The sequence below is a fragment of the Sphaerodactylus townsendi genome, linkage group LG06 (assembly GCF_021028975.2).
Source record: "Sphaerodactylus townsendi isolate TG3544 linkage group LG06, MPM_Stown_v2.3, whole genome shotgun sequence".
In the NCBI taxonomy this organism is placed as follows: Eukaryota; Metazoa; Chordata; class Lepidosauria; order Squamata; family Sphaerodactylidae; genus Sphaerodactylus; species Sphaerodactylus townsendi.
Genome location: NC_059430.1, coordinates 111,012,015 through 111,030,561, shown reverse-complemented (window position 1 = coordinate 111,030,561; position 18,547 = coordinate 111,012,015). Strand labels below are relative to the sequence as shown.

The 18,547-nt window shown below is 45.1% G+C and overlaps 1 protein-coding gene across 8 annotated transcripts in view; it reads right to left on the bottom strand.

Annotated features, from left to right (window-relative positions):
* The window catches only part of PTPRU (protein tyrosine phosphatase receptor type U), a 488,373-nt gene that overhangs the window by 139,757 nt on the left and 330,069 nt on the right, over nucleotides 1–18,547 (bottom strand). For all 8 annotated transcript variants that reach the window (XM_048499773.1, XM_048499774.1, XM_048499775.1 and 5 more), the window contains exons 11-12: nucleotides 8,349–8,451; nucleotides 5,459–5,732 (exon numbers count right to left, since the gene is read on the bottom strand). In XM_048499773.1, coding sequence (XP_048355730.1) covers nucleotides 5,459–5,732; nucleotides 8,349–8,451 — 377 coding nt within the window. The remainder of the gene's footprint in view (nucleotides 1–5,458; nucleotides 5,733–8,348; nucleotides 8,452–18,547) is intronic.

The following is an 18,547-nucleotide window of genomic DNA, read 5'->3' as shown; positions in this document are numbered from 1 at the left end:
TTGTTTTATGCATTATTTTTTGGTTGTACGCCACCCTGAGCCCTGTGGGAAATTGGGCAGAATAGAAATGCCCAAATCAATCAATCAATCAAAATCAATCAATCAATCAATCAATCAATCATGGGATGATCCCATGAGGTAGCCAATCTGCCTCGAGACTTTCTGAGATCTGCATGGCTAAAGCATCCCCATCTGATTTTTGAGTATTGCACACCTACCAAGTGCTGTGCAGACTAATTAAAAAGCCAGCTGCTTAAGATGGTCACTCCGTCATTTGTAACCACAAACACATTTGCCGACTGTGTTGCTTGGCACTGAATCCCTACTGAAGGAGGCCCAGTGATGGAGAACATCACCCTCAAGGCTGCAAGAGAGCCCGAAGCAGAGAGCCAATAATCTCAGCACAGCCCAAGAGATTCCCTTGCCCAGAACAGAGCCCATCCATCGCTTGCTGGCTGTCTCTCCCTTGCTCTCCAGCTCTTCCCTTTCAATCCTTTCTGCCTGAGGGATTCCCAAAGACATTCCTCTGCCTTGCCCAATGTCTGCCTTCCCGGAGGCCTGCCAAATGACATTTTAATGCTACGGCCGCAGATGGAAGAACGGGAATTAAACAAACAGGCACCATTTTTCATCATGTGCATTATATCTAGTAGCTACACAAGGGCTCCTAGCTGTGCTATTCAGGGTATTCTCAAGCGTCACAGAACCATGGCAGTACCAAAGAGGAGGCTGGAAAACCAGCTATAGCATACACTTTCCAGCTTTGCCTTTTGTTTCTTGCCATGATCTGATTTTCCCTTTAATCATATCTCTTTATGTTATAAAATCATTGTATTGTCGAAGGCTTTCACGGCGGGAATCACTGGGGTGCTGTGTGGTTTCCGGGCTGTATGGCCGTGTTCTAGCAGCATTCTCTCCTGACGTTTCACCTGCATCTGTGGCTGGCACCTATCTGATCCTCTGAAGATGCCAGCCACAGATGCAGGTGAAACGTCAGGAGAGAATGCTGCACAGTGGTGGCGAACCTTTGGCACTCCAGATGTTATGGACTACAATTCTTATCAGAAGATATTGGCCATGCTGGAAGGGGCTGATGGGAATTGTAGTCCATAACATCTGGAGTGTCAAAGGTTCACCACCACAGTGCTAGAACATACAGCCCGGAAACCACACAACACCCCTATAAAATCATTGTTTTCCATCACACTATTATCATAGAAAGCTTCTATCAGTGACATTAGTGGGGCTCTAGGAAGACTAATTCTCTTTTCCCCCCAGCTTTTCAGTAGTCCATCTCTAATTACAAGATTTCCCTTTTGACGTGTACATCTTTCATGTCTGGCTTTCCTACTTCCAAATCTGCCACTTCTAATCAGCCTTTCGGACTGACATCAAGCGCAGTGTATATGTTCCAGGATGCCCCTCCTTGAAGCTGGGCCAGAAATCCATCACCTGGCAATGATTGACATCTGGACTCAAGAGCCAGAGGAGAGAAGCCACCAGCTTTGTTTACAAGCTCAGCCTTGTTTGCAAGTTCAGGAAAGTGTGACTGCCGACCGCAGGTTAGCCCAGGCACGATCTTCAACCTATGAAAATGCCTAATACTAACTTGAGTCACGAAGCACCTTTGGCTGAATCAGACCCTTGCTCCATCAAACTCGGTATTGCTTACCCAGACTGGTAGCGGCTTTCCAGAGCCAGCATGCTGTAATGATTAACAGCAGGTAGACTCTAATCTGAAGAACAGGGTTTGATTCCCTGGGGGCTTCTTCACCTGAGCGGCAGACTCATATCTGGTGAACCAGAGTTGTTTCCCCGCTCCTACATTCCAAGTGGGTGACCTTGGGCTAGTCACCTTCTATTCTTCTTCAGCTAGAGGTCTTTCTCCTCACTTGCAGCCATATCTCTGAAGTGGAGGTGCTGGGTGTTGAACCTGGGCTGCTCTGCATGCTGAGCAGATGCTCTACCACTGGGGCACAGCCTCTCCCCTTAGGATTGCCTTCTCTAAGAAGGAACATGTATCAGGCAGACAACAGACCTTTGCATGGAATCTATTAACTGGAGGTTCAACTTTGGACTTCCTCCCTGCTCCATCTCTAAGCTTCAGTCTCTCATTCTATCATCTGCTTTCACTGGAGTTGCCTGAGACTGAATCCAGAACCTTCTTCAGGCAAAGCAGATGCTCGGCCTTGATCCCTTCTGATATGGCAGCCTCTCTCTCTCTCTCTGGGACCCTGGGACATCCTGTATTCAAAGCCCTCTCTCTATCACTGAGGCACAGCCCTGCTGACAAGAGTTGTGAGACATCACTATCTGGCTGTTGTGGATTTTCAGGGCTGCGTGGTTGTGGCCTGGTAGATTTTGCTCCAAACATTCCACCCACATCTATGGCTGACATCATCAGAAGATGCCAGCCATAGATGCAGGTGAAATGTTAGGAGCAAAAATAACCAGATCTCAGCCAATGGCTTCTTAGATTTATGTTCCTTCTTAATAAGCTCAAAGCGGCTGACAAACCCAAAGGGCTTTGAACAAATGGCATTTAAGTCAACACAAATTGAAATGGGAACTGGGAAGCTTAATATCTGATTGCGAGGCATGTCTAGGGCTTAAAGTCGCAGATTTGTTAGTTGCTTCCCTAGTTGGTGGACCCCATGAGCAGCAAATGAAGGGTTCTAAGACTGCATAGATGACTTCACCTCTCCAAACCAGCCACTGCCTCCTCCTGTCCTTGAATCCCTGAAGTTGCCTTATCCTGAGCCAGACCTTTGGTCTACCAAGGTCAGAACTATCTGCCCCTGAATGGAAAGCTCACAACAGCCAGTTAATTTCAGCCACAAAAGCCTTCAACAATACATTAGACATCATTTACTTAGTGGAAGCCCGGCCCACTCTTTGCCAGCACTCTGCCTACGCACAGCTGTGAGAAACCTGTGCCTGGACTCTTCTGGCTTCCGCCTCTCAGGGCATGACAGTTCATAACTCTCTATTATCTTTCCTCCCAACTCCGTTGTAGAGATGGGAGCTGCTGAAAAATGTCAACTCCAGACATCAAGGATTCACTGGAGGGCACCCCAAATACTCCAGCAATCTTGAACGAAATCCACCGAGACAAGGGATAGAACCTCTGGACAGTCAGATTAGATTTATTTCTGGGGAAAAGCTCATCTGGCTGAAGCGAGGCCGAGTTGTTGGTGTGCGTTGCATTTGCCTGATCGGCACAGCACAGCCTGCTAGGGGAGCTGAAAGGGACAGGCAAGCAGAGAGCCTGGAGTCTGCAGAGACCCTTCTCCTTATGTTAGCAGATGTAAGGAGTCACTGGAAGAAAGGGTGTTGAAGTGGAATATCTCTGACTGAGATGCTTACTGGCTTCTGGCCCTTCTGCCTCTCCCGACAGTCTTAAGGGAATGCCAAGATCTTTCTCCCAACTGCTGAAAGGATACACGTGCAACATGTTCTTTTTAATTCTGTGCATTTTTAATTTTGTGGGCTTTTTCACTTTGGTGCGATTGTAGTTTGGAATGTATTTTTTAAAATTCAGTGCACCGTTTAATCTGCAGTTCATTGTTTTACGGTTTTTTGCATTTTAATCTGTGCATCTGCCTGGCGCGGTTTGTATCCTTTACAGCCTGGGGTTATGCTGTTAGGGGCGTGGAGACCTAAAGTGGGATATACCTGTTTCAAATAAATAAATGAGTCCTTTTTGCAGTGGGTCAGATCCAGCCAACCTTTCCAGCCAGTCTCACCTAATCCACTGTTTTGCCTCAGTCTCCTTCCCACATTATTTTTATCCATGCAGGTCCCTTACTTTCCTGCAGACACTTTTTGGTGATCAGAAAAGACTCTCTTATGCTGGTTCTGGTGGGTTTTCCAGGCTGTGTGGCCGTGGTCTGGTGGATCTTGTTCCTAATGTTTCGCCTGCATCTGTGGCTGGCATCTTCAGAGGTGTATCACAGAGGGAAGTCTGTTACTCCCTCTTATCCTTTTCACCAGTAGAAAAGATGGTTGAATCCAGCCCTTTACTAGCTATGGCGGATATTCAAGATTGAGTGAAGGGGCTGAAGTTCATTGTTTAAAGGTTTGCTTTGTACCTAGAAAGTCCAAGGGTCCAATCCCACAAATTTCCAGTTCAAAATAATTTCAGGAGGCAGAACTAGCCCGGGAGAGTGGAGGCCTATTACAGCTGAGCCAAAACAAACCATTGGCCAGACTACACATAAGAAAGCCTTCTTATGTTATGTAGGACATAGGTTGTGGTCCAGGTAGAGTCCTTCCTTTCCATGCAGAACTTTCCCAGTTCAATACTCAGCATGGTCCCACAGGACAAGCACAGCAGTTCCCGTTTAGTATTGTTTATTATTTATATAATGCCTAAGAACTAACCTCTAGAGAAACTGGTGGAAGCTTTTTGGAGTCTTCCCAAATGGTGAAAAACACAGAAAGTATAGTAGTCACTGTCAGTACAACAGCAATTAATAAAAGCTGTTTTAGGCTGATATAGGAAGGCTGATCAATGGTCTTTGGGCAGAGAGGGTCAAATTCAAGTTTCACGGTCAAGATAAATCTAAGAATCTGGTATGTATCTATGAATATGCACACTTGCTTGTTCCTAGCAGCACCATCTGATTATAGGATCTCTGTTAGTGTAAGGGTATGTTACTCCAGTCAATAATTAAGACTCAAGAATATTTCAAGAGCTTCATTGAACTGTGTCAGATCCTTGATTCAAAAAGCTGGAGCTGAAGGCTCTGTCTTCTGCCCCCAGTATATATCTTGAAACTTTTGCTCATCCTCCCCTCCCATTCATTCCCAAAACAACCCACCCAAGAAAAGACCAGTGAGAAGAAACATTGTTATGGAATTGTAAGCCCCGACAGACTCCAGGAAACAGGAGATAAGGAGGGGTGCTTGCCTGATTCACTAGTTACAAAGCGTAGCAACAGAAAAGTCATCCAAGCCCCCAGCTGCTGATAACAAGCCAGATGCAACCTTGACACTGGACACGAGGCACCAGGCCCAACCAAAGTCAGGCCTGGTCTTGGGATGCCAGGCCCAGGGGGACCAGGCCTGACAACTAGCTGGTGTTGGGAAAGAATGTTCTCTACCACTGGAGAACCCTCTGCCAGTCAAGTAAGCAACACTGAGCTACGTGGACTGACAATCTGACCCAGTACACATCATATGCCGTTCATCTTTTCGAGATGTAGATGGATGTCCTGAAAGCTGTGACAAAGAGAAGACCACAGTCCCTCTTGAGAAGGAGTTGAAGCAAATCAGAGGACCCTTCCACACATGCAAAATAATGCACTTTTAATCCACTTTCACAATTGTTTGCAAGTGGATTTTGTCATTCCGCACAGTAAGATCCAGCTGCAAAGTGCATTGAAAGTGGATTGAAAGTGCCTTATTCTGCATGTGCATAAGGGGCCCTAGTTTACAATTGGAAGTTGCGACTCACCCCTTTGAGATTGCTCATGGCCTGGAAGTAGATGAGATATGCCTTCTTGGGCTCCAGGGGTGGGTTCCAGTAGCCGCTGTACGTTTGATTGTCTCCGACAGTGAAAGGCTTGGCTTCTGGGAGGCTGCTGGGAGGCAGTTCAGCTCCGAAGTAGTGAACAGAACCACGGGACATGGCATCATCAAAGGTGAGGGGCACAGGAAAGCACTCCTGGCCCCCGAGCTCTCGCTTGATCTTCTTGGGCCTGTCTTCTTCCACAACGACTTGGTATGTGCTGGGAACACGATCAGAGAAGCAGGTTGGAGAAAGATTCAGAAATGGTCAAAATCAGATGCCAGCTGGCCCACGTGCCCAGTCTCTCAGCCTAAATTAACTTGCAGAGCTACTGCAGGGGCAAAATGAACGCAGGCAGAACTGAAGGGTGAGATAACAATGAAACTCATATCTGTCATTTTCCCATATCGGATCTTCTGGTTGTTTTAACCTTGTATGTAAACCATTCTAATAGGAGCCGCATGGCGTAGTGGTTAAATGCTTGCACTGCCACTCACACGGTCAGGAGTTTGAGCCCCCTGTGGGTCAGATATCCTGGCAACTGGCTCATGGTCAACTCAGCCATCCATCCATTCCTTGGTCGGTAAATGAGTACCTAACACACAGCTAGCGGGTAAAGAATAGCTGGGGAAAGCAATGGCAAACTACCCCACAAAAACGGCTTGCCTATGAAATCACTGCTTGCAGTGGTACCCCAGGGTCGGACACGACTGAAGGGGAAACTTTACCTTTCAACCACTCTAAGCCCGGCTTTGGCCAGGAATGGATGGGGTACAAATACAATAAAATAAATAAAACTATTTCCAACTGAGAAATAGAAGCTATTTCCCACTGAGAAAACAGAAGGGGTGAAGAATAATTGCCCCTAATCCCTAAGTGTCTCTGTGGTACAGTTGTTAGAGTGCTGGGCTGGGTCCAGGAGACACTCTAACCTCTATTTCACACGGGCAGTCACAGATTAAGGGAAGTTACTTTTACCTTCTGCTATTTTCTCAGTTGGAAATAGCTTCTCATAGGCTGTTTTAACCCCAGAAAAGGCAAAACGAAAGATGCCACCCCCATTTTATCCCACCCTTCCTCCAAATAGCTGAAGTTAAGCTCTCTCAGCCTAACCTACCTCACACTGAATAATGCACTTTCAATCTACTTTCAATGTGGATTTTACTGTGTGAAATGGCAAAAGTCACTTGCAAATTATCGCTGAAGTGCATTAAAAGTGGACGGAAAGTGCATTATTCCATGTGTCTGAAGGTGCCAAAAGGCTTCAATCCTCACTGCTCTCTGGAAGATCTCAGAGTGTGGTTGGACCAGTCACACTCTCTCATCTTAACCTTCCTCACAGGGTTGTTGTTGTGAAGCTGAAATGGAGGAAAATCATGTTGTAAGCTGCCTTGGGTCCCCACTGAAGCAGGGTATAAATATTTAAAATAAATATCAACACTCCTCTGAAGCAGCTTGAAGAGGTCAAATTACATCTAAGAAATCGTAGTCACAGAATTCCTCAGTGTCCCAGATTGAGATACAGTTTTGGTACAGAAGAGGCATATACTAACCTACAAATTAGGCCTCACTCGTTTAAACTAGGCCTCATCCGTACTCTGAGAGAAAGATTGAGTTTGTTTGTTTTTGAAAGGGGGTTGCACTTTTTCAATCAGGTAGAGCATGAAAGGCAACAGACAATCCAGCCAAGACTAAAACAGGACGGTGAGCAAGAAACAGGGCAGTTAAAATCTCACTCCAGGTTCCAGAGAGGAACTGTTCAAGGACTGCCCTCTGTAGAAGAAGAAGAGCATGCTCTAGTAACTCCACAAGGAGCCCAAGCAGGGCTGGCATCAGCATATCCTGAGGCAGGACAGCTATCAAGGCCCAGGGTTTTTTTCAGGACCCACAGCTGCCAGCACCTCTACCCACTCACTTGCTAGCATGCCAGCAACCACAGCTCCCTGCTGCGCACATTACTCATTGCCACTGTCTTTAGATATCTGTGAACACGGGCAGTAAGAGCAACTTGTGAACAGACAAGGAAGACACAAAATAAGATGACAGACATGCAGGTGGGTGAGAGAAGAAGAAGAGTCTGGATTTATATCCCTCCTTTCTCTCCTGTAAGGAGACTAAAAGGGGCCTACAATCTCCTTTCCCTCCCCCCCCAACAAACACCCTGTGAGGTAGGTCGGGCTGAGAAAGCTCCAAAGAACTGTGACTAGCCCAAAGTCACCCAGCTGGCATGTGTCGGAGTGCACAGGCTAATCTGGATCACCAGATAAGCCTCCATGGCTCAAGTGGCAGAACGGGGAATCAAACCTGGTTCCCCAGATTAGACTGCACCTGCTCTTAACCACTACACCATGCTAACTCTGTGGAGGGCATGAGTCACAGAAGGAGAGAAGAGGAAAAGAGGGCATGAGTCACAGAAGGAGAGAAAGAGAAGGTTGGCTGGAAACTCTCTGCCCAGGGCTTCCCACAATTTGCAATGAGTCCTGAGAGCAAGATCAGAACCAAGAGCTCAACACTAAGCAAGAACCCAATTTATTGGTAAGAATTTATGGTGAAATAATGGTTGTAGAACAATAATCATTTTAATAACCCTGTCTTTTACCAATTCTATATAGTTCTGATTGGCCCTCTGTTTGTAAGGGTGCTGGATGTTTGATGAATGTAGTGTTTGATGAATGTAGATTTGGTGTTTGATGAATGTAGATTTGTGACAAACAAAAAGTAAACCCTGAAAACAATATTTTTAAAAATGGTTGGTTTCCATTTAGAAAAGCAAACCTTGTACACCCAAATCCAACTACGGCATGTGATTCCCTTAAGCAGATATATTTTCCTGTACCTGATCGGTGCCCCTCTGCCCTGTGCCGGCCTCAGCAGAACAGTGATGGTGCTCTCTGATTCTCCAAGGGGAGAAGGCATATCTCCATAATCAAAACTGGGTGCTAAAAAAGAAAAAAAAGGACAATTACCAAATACAGTAAAATTGAGGGGGAGGGGTGCAGGTCAGCAGCTTACCTTTTGGCGCCTTAAAAACTAGAACATTTATTATTATTGCATGGGATTTTGTAGGTCGGAGCCCATTTTGTCAGGTATAAGAAATGAGAAGGAATGTTTCATTAAAAAAGACAGTAGTGCTAGGAAAAGTTGGAGGCACTGGGAAAGGAGGAAATCCCAATGTGAAATGGAGTGATTCAATACATGAAAAGGCACAGACTTTCATTTGCAAGATCTGAGCAAGACTGTTTGTGATAGGATGTTTTGGGGACTGTGAATTAATGGGGTCTCCATCACTCTAGATAGCACATAGCACACAACAAATGTCACACTGGGTGGGCAGAGGGATTTATACACAGAGATGCAAACAGCAGAGAGGCAGTGCTTACAAAGAGAAGGTTACATACACAAATCTGTAAGGTGGAACCATTGCTTTTCTAATGAGCTAGCTCTCGCAAATGTCTACTAGGTCCAAATCTGATAGTATCATATTCTCTGGCATTGAGTGGTCCAGCGAAGTTGGCAAAAATGGCCCAAATACACAGGAGCTGTCCAGCAGGTCAGCAATCTTTGGAATGACTGAAAGAATTGCCAGAATGTTCGAGTTCTAAGAACAGGGGAGCTGTCCAGAGAGTGCAGGTGCTGGAAATTCAGAACTGGGCGATAGAAATGTTGAATCAGCAATTCCAGGCAGTATACAAGTTGATGGTGTGTTGTTCTTGTTTAATCTCTCTGGGTCTAGTAAAGCGGCCCTGATCCAGATGAGATTTTTAGCTTCCTCATTCAGAGGAGGCTCTATAATGGGATGTCATGTGCTACTAAGGGAAGCATGACAACTTCTGGTTCGGGCTTTGCCTCAGATTTCTTATGTGTCCCAGAGATAAGGGGCATGTGTTTGTGTGTGTGTGTGTTGTGTGTGTGTGTGTGTATCTTTGTGTGCGTGTGTGTGTCCATTTTGGATGCATCTAGTTTTCTGGTTCCCTGGGTGGGGGCTTCCTCTTACATAGTATTCTCAAGACTTCCTATAAGTGTCCTGTACCAGGAAGCGGTTTGAGAGAGATGTGGTCCTCTCGTCCCTTTCTAGTCCAAAGCTTGTTCCATTCCTGGTAATAAATTAACCAGTGTTATGTATATCTGAGGCATTCTTTGTACTAGCAAAGTATATTTATGTATATCTAGATATATATGAAGCTGTTTAACACCAGATCACACCACCAGCCTATCAAGTTCAGAGTTTCCTGCTTTGCTGACAATGTCTCTCCCATGGTCTCAGGCTGAGCATAATCCTACCCAGCATCCACTAAAGGAGACCTCTCAACTTCATGAAAAACATGTGCTCTGCCATTGAGCTTCAACCCTGTAAGCACTTCACTTCAACTTTGGTGGATACAGTAGAGATGCAGCCTTAGAGCCAGCGTGGTGTAGTGGTTAAGAGCAGGTGCACTCTAATCTGGAGAACTGGGTTTGATTCCCCGCTCTGCCACTTGAGATGTGGAGGCTGATCTGGGGAACTAGATTAGCTTGTGCACTCCAACACATGCCAGCTGGGTGACCTTGGGCTAGTCACAGTTCTTCAGAGCTTTCTCAGCTCCATCTATCTCAGAAGGTGTCTGTTGTGGGCGGGGGGGGGGGAGGGAAAGGAGTTTGTAAGCCCCGTTGAGTCTCCTTACAGGAGAGAAAGGGAGGATATAAACCCAACTCCTACTCCTCTTCCTCTTTTTCTTCTTCAAAATTTGACCAGAATGTGGAAATGTATCAACTGTTATTTTGCCAAGTGTCCTTATTCAACAGATTCAGCAAAAGAGCTCCTTGCAACTATTTCTGTCTTCCTTCTTTCTTTGCAGCAGCCCAGAGGGCCTAGTTAATTAGCAGTCACACAGGTCCACTGCCTGCTGGCTTGTAATTCCTGGGCCCCCATTAAACAACATGGCAACCCATTCAGTACGGTTAATAGCTACACCACAGACATTAGCAAACAGCCCTAAGTACTGTATGGCTTGTTAATTAAGCCCAATTAATCCCTTGTTTGTGCCTTTGCAAGGCAGACTACTTTGTTTCTCCACTGTAATCTCCCCCCTGGCGTGTGTGTATGGCTGTTTGTGTGGGTATGCGCATTGGAGGAAAGCTGTTGTCAGTGTGAAAATCTCCCCCTCTTGGGAACTAGCCTGGCATCTCTTGGCTATTATGGTTGGCTGCATGGCTCAAAACAAATGCTTAGACTATTTTGTCAGGCATCGGCTGGGCCTTTGGAGTGTTCATCACACCAAAGCCAGCCTTGGCACAGATGGATCTCCCTACATTATCGACAAGTCCCTGTTCTAAATTCTGGGCCCTGGCCTGAAGGCGATAGCTCCACAGCCGAAAGAGTGCCCAAAGGGACAGTGGCTGGGATAACATTGTGCACATCTGGCAACCATTCCTGATTTAGAAATCTGATGCTACTTTAACTTAGAGCGTCCCCGGCTCTTCCAGACACCCTCCAGAATAAGGCAACTACTTCCTGGCAGCAATTCTCCTCTGTGCAGACATTGCCACTGCAAATGCTAAGGTGTTCGCAGCAGCAGCAGCAGCAGAAGGAAGGAAGGAAGGAAGGAAGGAAGGAAGGAAGGAAGGAAGGAAGGAAGGAAGGAAGGAAGGAAGGAAGGAAGGAAGGAAGGAAGGAAGGAAGGAAGGAAGGAAGGAAGGAAGGAAGGAAGGAAGGAAGGAAGGAAGGAAGGAAGGAAGGAAGGAAGGAAGGAAGGAAGGAAGGAAGGAAGGAAGGAAGGAAGGAAGGAAGGAAGGAAGGAAGGAAGGAAGGAAGGAAGGAAGGAAGGAAGGAAGGAAGGAAGGAAGGAAGGAAGGAAGGAAGGAAGGAAGGAAGGAAGGAATCCAAATAGGGATATTTTCTGCAGTTTCTTTCCATTTGAGACCCGGCTTGGAATAGTGGTTAGGGGCAGAATAGAATCTGGGAGACTCGGATGAAAATCTCCACTCTGCCATGGAAGCTAACAAAAAGTCAGATGATGGCATAGGAGGGAGAAATGGCAGGTGAAAGAGGATCCCCCAACTCCCTTCACATAAATTAGCACGGACAGAGGGGTTCAAAAATCCTCACTCCTTCTGTCCAAATAGTGGGCAAACCGGTTTTGGCAGTGATTGTATCAAAGCAAGTTCAAGAGGAGGGAAAACTATAGAATCAAACAAGTGGAAGATGATTGAGGAATGATGCTGTGGGGATGTGCAGAAAGAAAAAAAATATTGCATGCAGTTTGGTATCCAGCATGAAGCAAAACACTTCTGTAAAAGGGACCTAATTCAACATGCTTTGGATGCGGTTTTCCTGGAAACAATGATGACATGTTGAGGAAAAATGTACATTGTAATATATGTAAAAAGCGTAACTATCACTATTAGATCACTGTTACGCTTGTCTTACTATGTACACCACCACCACCACCACCACCATCACCTTTTATTGGCATAGATAAGTACAAAAGTTAGAAAAATAAGATAAAATAAATGTACACGTTGCATCTTTTGGTCAGTCTTGTAGTCTCAAGCCTTTCCTAAGACTGTGAGATACAACATATGAAATGCTGTAGGTTGGAGCCAAGGCATGCCTCCCTCTAAGTGAGGAATCGGCCTCTGATGCCATGAAACTCTTAATTTGTGTGAAGGGAGTTGTGGGATCCAACAGTAAGATACTGTCGTTCCCTCCGCAAAAGCAATATTTGTCCAAAGGGAAAAATGAAGCACTTGAACAGGCAGATTTAAGCCCTGTGCCTTGACAGCAGCCGGCTATTTATCTGGGAAATAGCTCGGTTTCCTCATGGTGGATTTTGGCCAACAAGACCAATTGCTCTTGGGTGGAGGAGGGGCGGCTCTGCAATTCTGAATACAATGCTATGACATCAGGCACAGCACACAACTCACAGGTATGCTCTAATGTGTTTGCTTCCCTGCCCCCACCCCCAGACACAGAGATATGCCTATCCAGTTAAAATATACCCAATATGATACTTCTCCATTTATGCCATCAGCAGAAAAATTGTCAGGGAGGACACTGACACTCCCTCTTACCTTGGCCACAGCCTCTGTTTGGCCACTGTCACCAGTGTGACTGCAAATAAAGAGAATAAGGGGCTTACCAGCACCTGAGCCCTCCTTTTACTGACCTCCCAGAGCAGATAGTCAGATATCTCACTGTCTGTTCCAGAGCTTTTGAAGAGAATGTGTGATCTCACAGGGGCTTCCGGCTTCCCACAGGAAGTTGAATCCTTTCCCTGTTGCTGCTGCAGAATTAGCAACTATCTCTCCTTGACTGCTGCTCAGCTATTGAGGCAACAATGTCTAAGAGGCGTCCTTCAGAGACTGACAGGCTTCCCAAATCAAACTGGAAACCAAAGGCTGGATGTATCTCTATGCTCATTCTATATCCTGCATCCCAGGGGTATCCAACTCTGGAGCTTCAGGTGTTTATGGACTACAATTTCCATCAGCCCCTGCTGGCATGGCCAATTGGCCCTGTCAGCAGGGGCTGATGGGAATTGCAGTCCACGAACATCTGAAGTGCCAGAGTTGGACCCCCCTGCTGTATCCAAACCTCACCCAGAACCATAAAGCTATCTATCTTTAGTGGTAGTCAAATCAATAAGTGCAGACACCGGCGGCTCCTCCAAGGGAACTACATATCTGACTCTTTTTTTTATTCCGTGTGTTCATCATCCACAATGCAGCAGAATGCTTTCTTTGGTGCACCCCCAACTTCGACAATTGCCCAGCTCTTGAGCACTACGCTGGACCATTGAGCTCGGCCATAATAAAACAGAACTGCGTCCCTAAATAAAACACCCTCTTCAGAGCAGGAAAAAAAACATACTCCAGATTTTGTGAAATGTAATGTAAAAACAACACGAATGAACCCTCTTTGCTCAGATATAACCGCCTCATCTCTTCCACCTCAGACAATATTTCCCACTCATGCAGATAATATCATTTCTCTGGTTCTAGAGAGACACGGGGCCGACAGCGTTCAATTTCTTTGGTCCCAGACCACCCCCTCTAATAGATACCATCAAAGCTGCTCCAGCACATTAGGAAATGTGTTTCAACACCGGAGCCTCCATAATCTAAACAAGCCAGCCTTCGGACTGCTAGGAGAGTAAATTATCCAGCAGGGTTGTAAAATGTAATGCCTACTATTTCCATTTGAATTCTGACCGCAGGGTAGCTGGAAAGGGGAGGGGATCTCCAGAGCATGAAGAATCCATTTGCAATGGGAAGCATATTTAAAGAAGCTAGCCCAGTGGCATGTGTGGTTACTCTGTCAGTTTAACACCACGGCTTTGCCACCCATCCCGATTGCCGCAAGACCACGGTGGCTGTGAGATCGCTACCTGGCGAGGAGTACAAAACCACCTCTTGTCCAGAATGCAAAACCTGGGAAGAGATGAAGTGTTGTCTGTAAAGAGAAATGACCTTTCCAGGCAGTGGCCATCTGGGTTGAAATAACTGTACAGTTGCAATTCCAACACTCCAGGGAAACCAGATGCTTTCCCCTTAAGGAGCTGCTCTCTTGTGTGACCGGGGCAATTTTGTATCTAGCCAATCACATGCTAGGAACATATCCTTCCTCCAAGCTAGTGCATCAGTCACAACAGCATAGCACCTATTATACGGCGCCTGTGCCATCACTGGAGATGAAGAACACAGTTGCTTCACCCATATACAAGCCAATTGGTGGACCACTTCAGAGATGTTGTCACACTTTATAAAATCACACAGGCTGAGTGGCACCCTGTTGTTGTTGTTGTTGTTGTTGTTGTTGTTATTATTATTATTATTATTATTATTATTATTATTATTATTATTTATTTAATTAATTTGTATACCGCCCGATCCCCGAAGGGCTCCGGGCGGTGAACAACATTCACTACAACATCAACAGGAGCGGTCGTACAAATATAAACACATAGGCTCCATCCCATAAAATAGCTTAAAACTCATAAAACAGCAAAAAACCATAATACATAATAAAAGGCGTCCGACCCCAATTTAAAACCTACCCCCATAGGGGGGGATGGCAGGACCCCTGAATATGAGGGGACCCTGATGTAACTGCCCTAGGGGCAGGGCAGTAAGGGGGCACCATGTCAGCAGCTGGTCACTCCAAAGGCCCGGTGGAACAACACAGTCTTACAGGCCCTGCGGAACTCACCCAGTTATAGCAACCATATGGCGCCACTTGTGAAAGCCTAGGAGCAGAGACCTTGCTTTAGGTGCCCCTGACATTGGGGCAGAACAGGTATCTGTCAGTGAGAAAGTATTCTCTGTGCTCCAGCCACTGAAGGTCCTTCCTTTTATTTGCTTGTCTGGTACCTAATTTGTCGGCCAGGTAAAAAATGAGTGATGGGGCAGGGAAGCCACGGCATCTGATACTAAGGGATTTTCTGGTGGTTCTTACACTTTTCTTGGGTTTTCTCAGCAGTCTGTCTAATATGTCTTTTAAAACTTGATTTGCACTGTCTTGGTTACCTTATGTAGATATGGTTTTGTTTGTTTGTTTGTATTTATAGGCCACCTTTCCCCTTCTGAGCTCAGGGAGGCATCTAACATAACACATAATAAAATTGATATAATTCCTCAGTCTCTCCTGTAATAATCTAAGACAATTAATCCAGATGGTGCAAAAACTCCAACAATTAAAATATTCATACCCATTAAAAATAATAAACAGAAAGATTTTAAGGGGGGGGAGGGCCCACCTGATGGAATACCATTGCTGCATCAAACATAGGCCTAGAACAGGGGTCTGCAACCTGCGGCTCTCCAGATGTTCATGGACTACAAATCCCATCAGCCCCTGCCAGCATGGCCAATTAGTTGCAGACCCCTGGTCTAGAAGAACAAATCTGTCTTACAAGCCCTTCAAAACTGTGTAAGATCCAGCAGGGCCTAAGTCTCATCTGACAGAGTGTTCCACCAGGCTGAAAATGCCCAGGTCAAGGCCAGCCAGCCAGCCAGCCAGCCTTAACTCAACACAATGCTCTTTGGAGGATACAGCAGGAGAGGCAGCCTCATAGATATGATGACACCAGGCCATTTAGGCTTTGAAGATCAGTACTAAAACCTTCAATATGATGAGCTGTAAGGTGCCTCAAAAAAAATGACCAAAATGTCAGGGTAGAGATTGAAGCATCTCTAGCTAGAGATCTAGAATGGAGGTGGGACTGTGGCACAGCAGAGAAGTGTTTGCTTTGCAACCAGAAGGTCAGAGGTTCAATCACCAGTTAACACACCCAAGGAGTAAGTGATAAGAAAGACCTCTACCAGGTCTTCTGGGAAAGATGGCACTTTGAACAGACGAGCCTTGGGGAGTTCTCTGGTACACAGTACTGAAAGGGGCCATTGCTGGGCAACTATTGGCAGGAGGGCAGTCAGTGTCTGGTCCTAGCCTCTCCAACAACTTTTGGAGATTCAATGGCTTTAATTCAATGGCTGTTGGAAAAATGGCTGACTCACAGAAAAACAAAAACCTGGAGTGATTTCCCCCGCTCCATACCAAATGGAACTGGACACATTTCACAAAAACCTGAAGCACCTGAGAGCATCAATCCTAATCTTTTCTTACATTGTTGTAGAAGCAATTTTCCTCCAGCCACACAAGACCAGCAAAGAGAAAGAGGGAAAGGAAAGGAGAAAAATGAAAGAAAAAGGAAGAAAAGGGAGAGATCAAAAGTATTTTATTATTCATTGGATTTGGAAATAGAAGAGGGATTTGGATTTATTCCCTGCCTCTCTCTCCTTACAGACTCCTTTCCCTTCCTCTCCCCACAACAAACACTTTGTGAAGTAGGTGGAGCTGAGAGAGTTCTGAAGAACCAGGACTAGTCCAAGGTCTCCCAGCAGGAATGTAGGCATGGCGAAGCAAATCTTTGTTTACCAGATAAGAGTCTGACACTTATGTGGATGAATGGGGAATCAAACCAGGTCCCCAAATTAGAGTCCACCTGCTCTTAACCACTGCACCAGGTTGGTTCCCGAAAGAAAGAAAGAAAGAAAGAATAGAATAGAATAGAATAGAATAGAATAGAATCTTTATTGGCCAAGTGTGATTGGACACACAAGGAATTTGTCTCCGGTGCATATGCTCTCAGTGTACATAAAGAAAATACATTTGTCAAGAATCATAAGGTACAGCACTTAATGATTGTCATATAGGTCTAGTAAGCAATCAGGAAACAATCAATAGTAATAAAAACATAAAATGTAAAATCATAAAATAAAATGAAATGTCAGCACAGGCTATAGTCATACAGTCATAATTGGGAGGAGATGGGTAATAGGAATGATGAAAAAAGTAGTGCAGTAATTATATAATAAATATATAATAAATAGTTTGACATTATCGAGGGAATTATTTGTTTAACAGAGTGATGGCATTCGGGAAAAAACTGTTCTTATGTCTAGTTGTCTTGGTGTGCAGTGCTCTGTAGCGACGTTTAGAGGGTAAGAGTTGAAACAGTTTATGTCCAGGATGCGAGGGGTCAGTAAATATTTTCACAGCCCTTTTTTTGACCTGTGCAGTATACAGGTCCTCAATGGAAGGCAGGTTAGCAGCAATTGTTTTTTCTGCAGTTCTGATTATTCTCTGAAGTCTGTGTCGATCTTGTTGGGTTGCAGAACCAAACCACACAGTTATAGAGGTGCAGATGACAGAATCAATGATTCCTCTGTAGAACTGTATCAGCAGCTCCTTGGGCAGTTTGAGCTTCCTGAGTTGGCGCAAAAAGAACATTCTTTGTTGTGCTTTTTTAATGACATTTTTGATATTAGGTGTCCATTTCAGGTCATGAGATATGATGGAGCCTAGAAATTTAAAGGTCTCTACTGTTGATACTGTGTTGTCTAGTATTGTGAGAGGAGGTAGGATGGGAGGGTTTCTCCTGAAATCTACCACCATTTCTACGGTTTTAAGTGTGTTCAGTTCTAGATTGTTCCAGTGGCACCCCGAGGCTAGTTGTTCAACCTCCCGTCTGTATGCGGTTTCATCGTTGTCTCGAATGAGACCAATCACTGTTGTATCATCTGCAAATTTCAGTATTTTAACAGATGGATCATTTGAGATGCAGTCATTGGTATACAGAGAGAAGAGAAGTGGTGAAAGTACACAGCCTTGGGGGCCCCCTGTGCTCATTTTACAGGTGTCTGATGTAATTTTTCCTAGCTTCACTTGCTGTTTCCTATCTGTTAGGAAGCTTGTGATCCACTTACAAATATGCTCAGGTACTGCTAGCTGATTTAGTTTGGTTAGAAGAATGTCCGGTCTGATAGTATTGAATGCTGAACTAAAGTCAACAAAGAGGACCCTTGCATAGGTCTTTGGCGATTCAAGATGCTGTAGGATATAGTGCAAAGCCATATTAACAGCATCATCTGTCGATCTATTTGCTCGGTATGCAAATTGCAAGGGGTCCAACAGTGGATCCGTGATGGTTTTCAAATGGTACATCACTAGCCTTTCAAAAGTTTTCATAACTACAGATGTTAGAGCAACTGGTCTGTAAGTCGTTCAGTTCCTTGATGGAAGGCTTCTTCGGCACTGGGACGATAGTGGAGTGTTTGAAGCAGGAAGGAACATAGCACATCTCTAGTGATTTGTTAAAGATTTGGGTGAAGATGGGGGGGCCAATTGGACAGCACAGACTTTTAGGCAAGAAGGTGTTATCTTGTCTGGGCCTGGTGCTTTTCCAGGCTTCTGTCTGTGAAATAGATCTTGCACTTCCTTTTCTGAGATCACCAGGGGTTGTAAACCCAATGAAATGGGTTCAGTTATAGGAAGTTTGGCTATTGTTGGTGCATCTGAGATAGTAGTTGTGGAGAAAGGTGACTGAAAATTGTTTTCAAACCTACAGTAGAACACGTTCAGATGAGTCTGCCAATTGCTGATTTCCTTCAGCTTGGGAAGGTGGTTTACTATAACCGGTGATATTTTTGAGAGTTTTCCACATGTTTGCTGTTCCGTTTGGTGAAAACTGATTTTTTAGCTTTTCAGAGTAGTTTCTT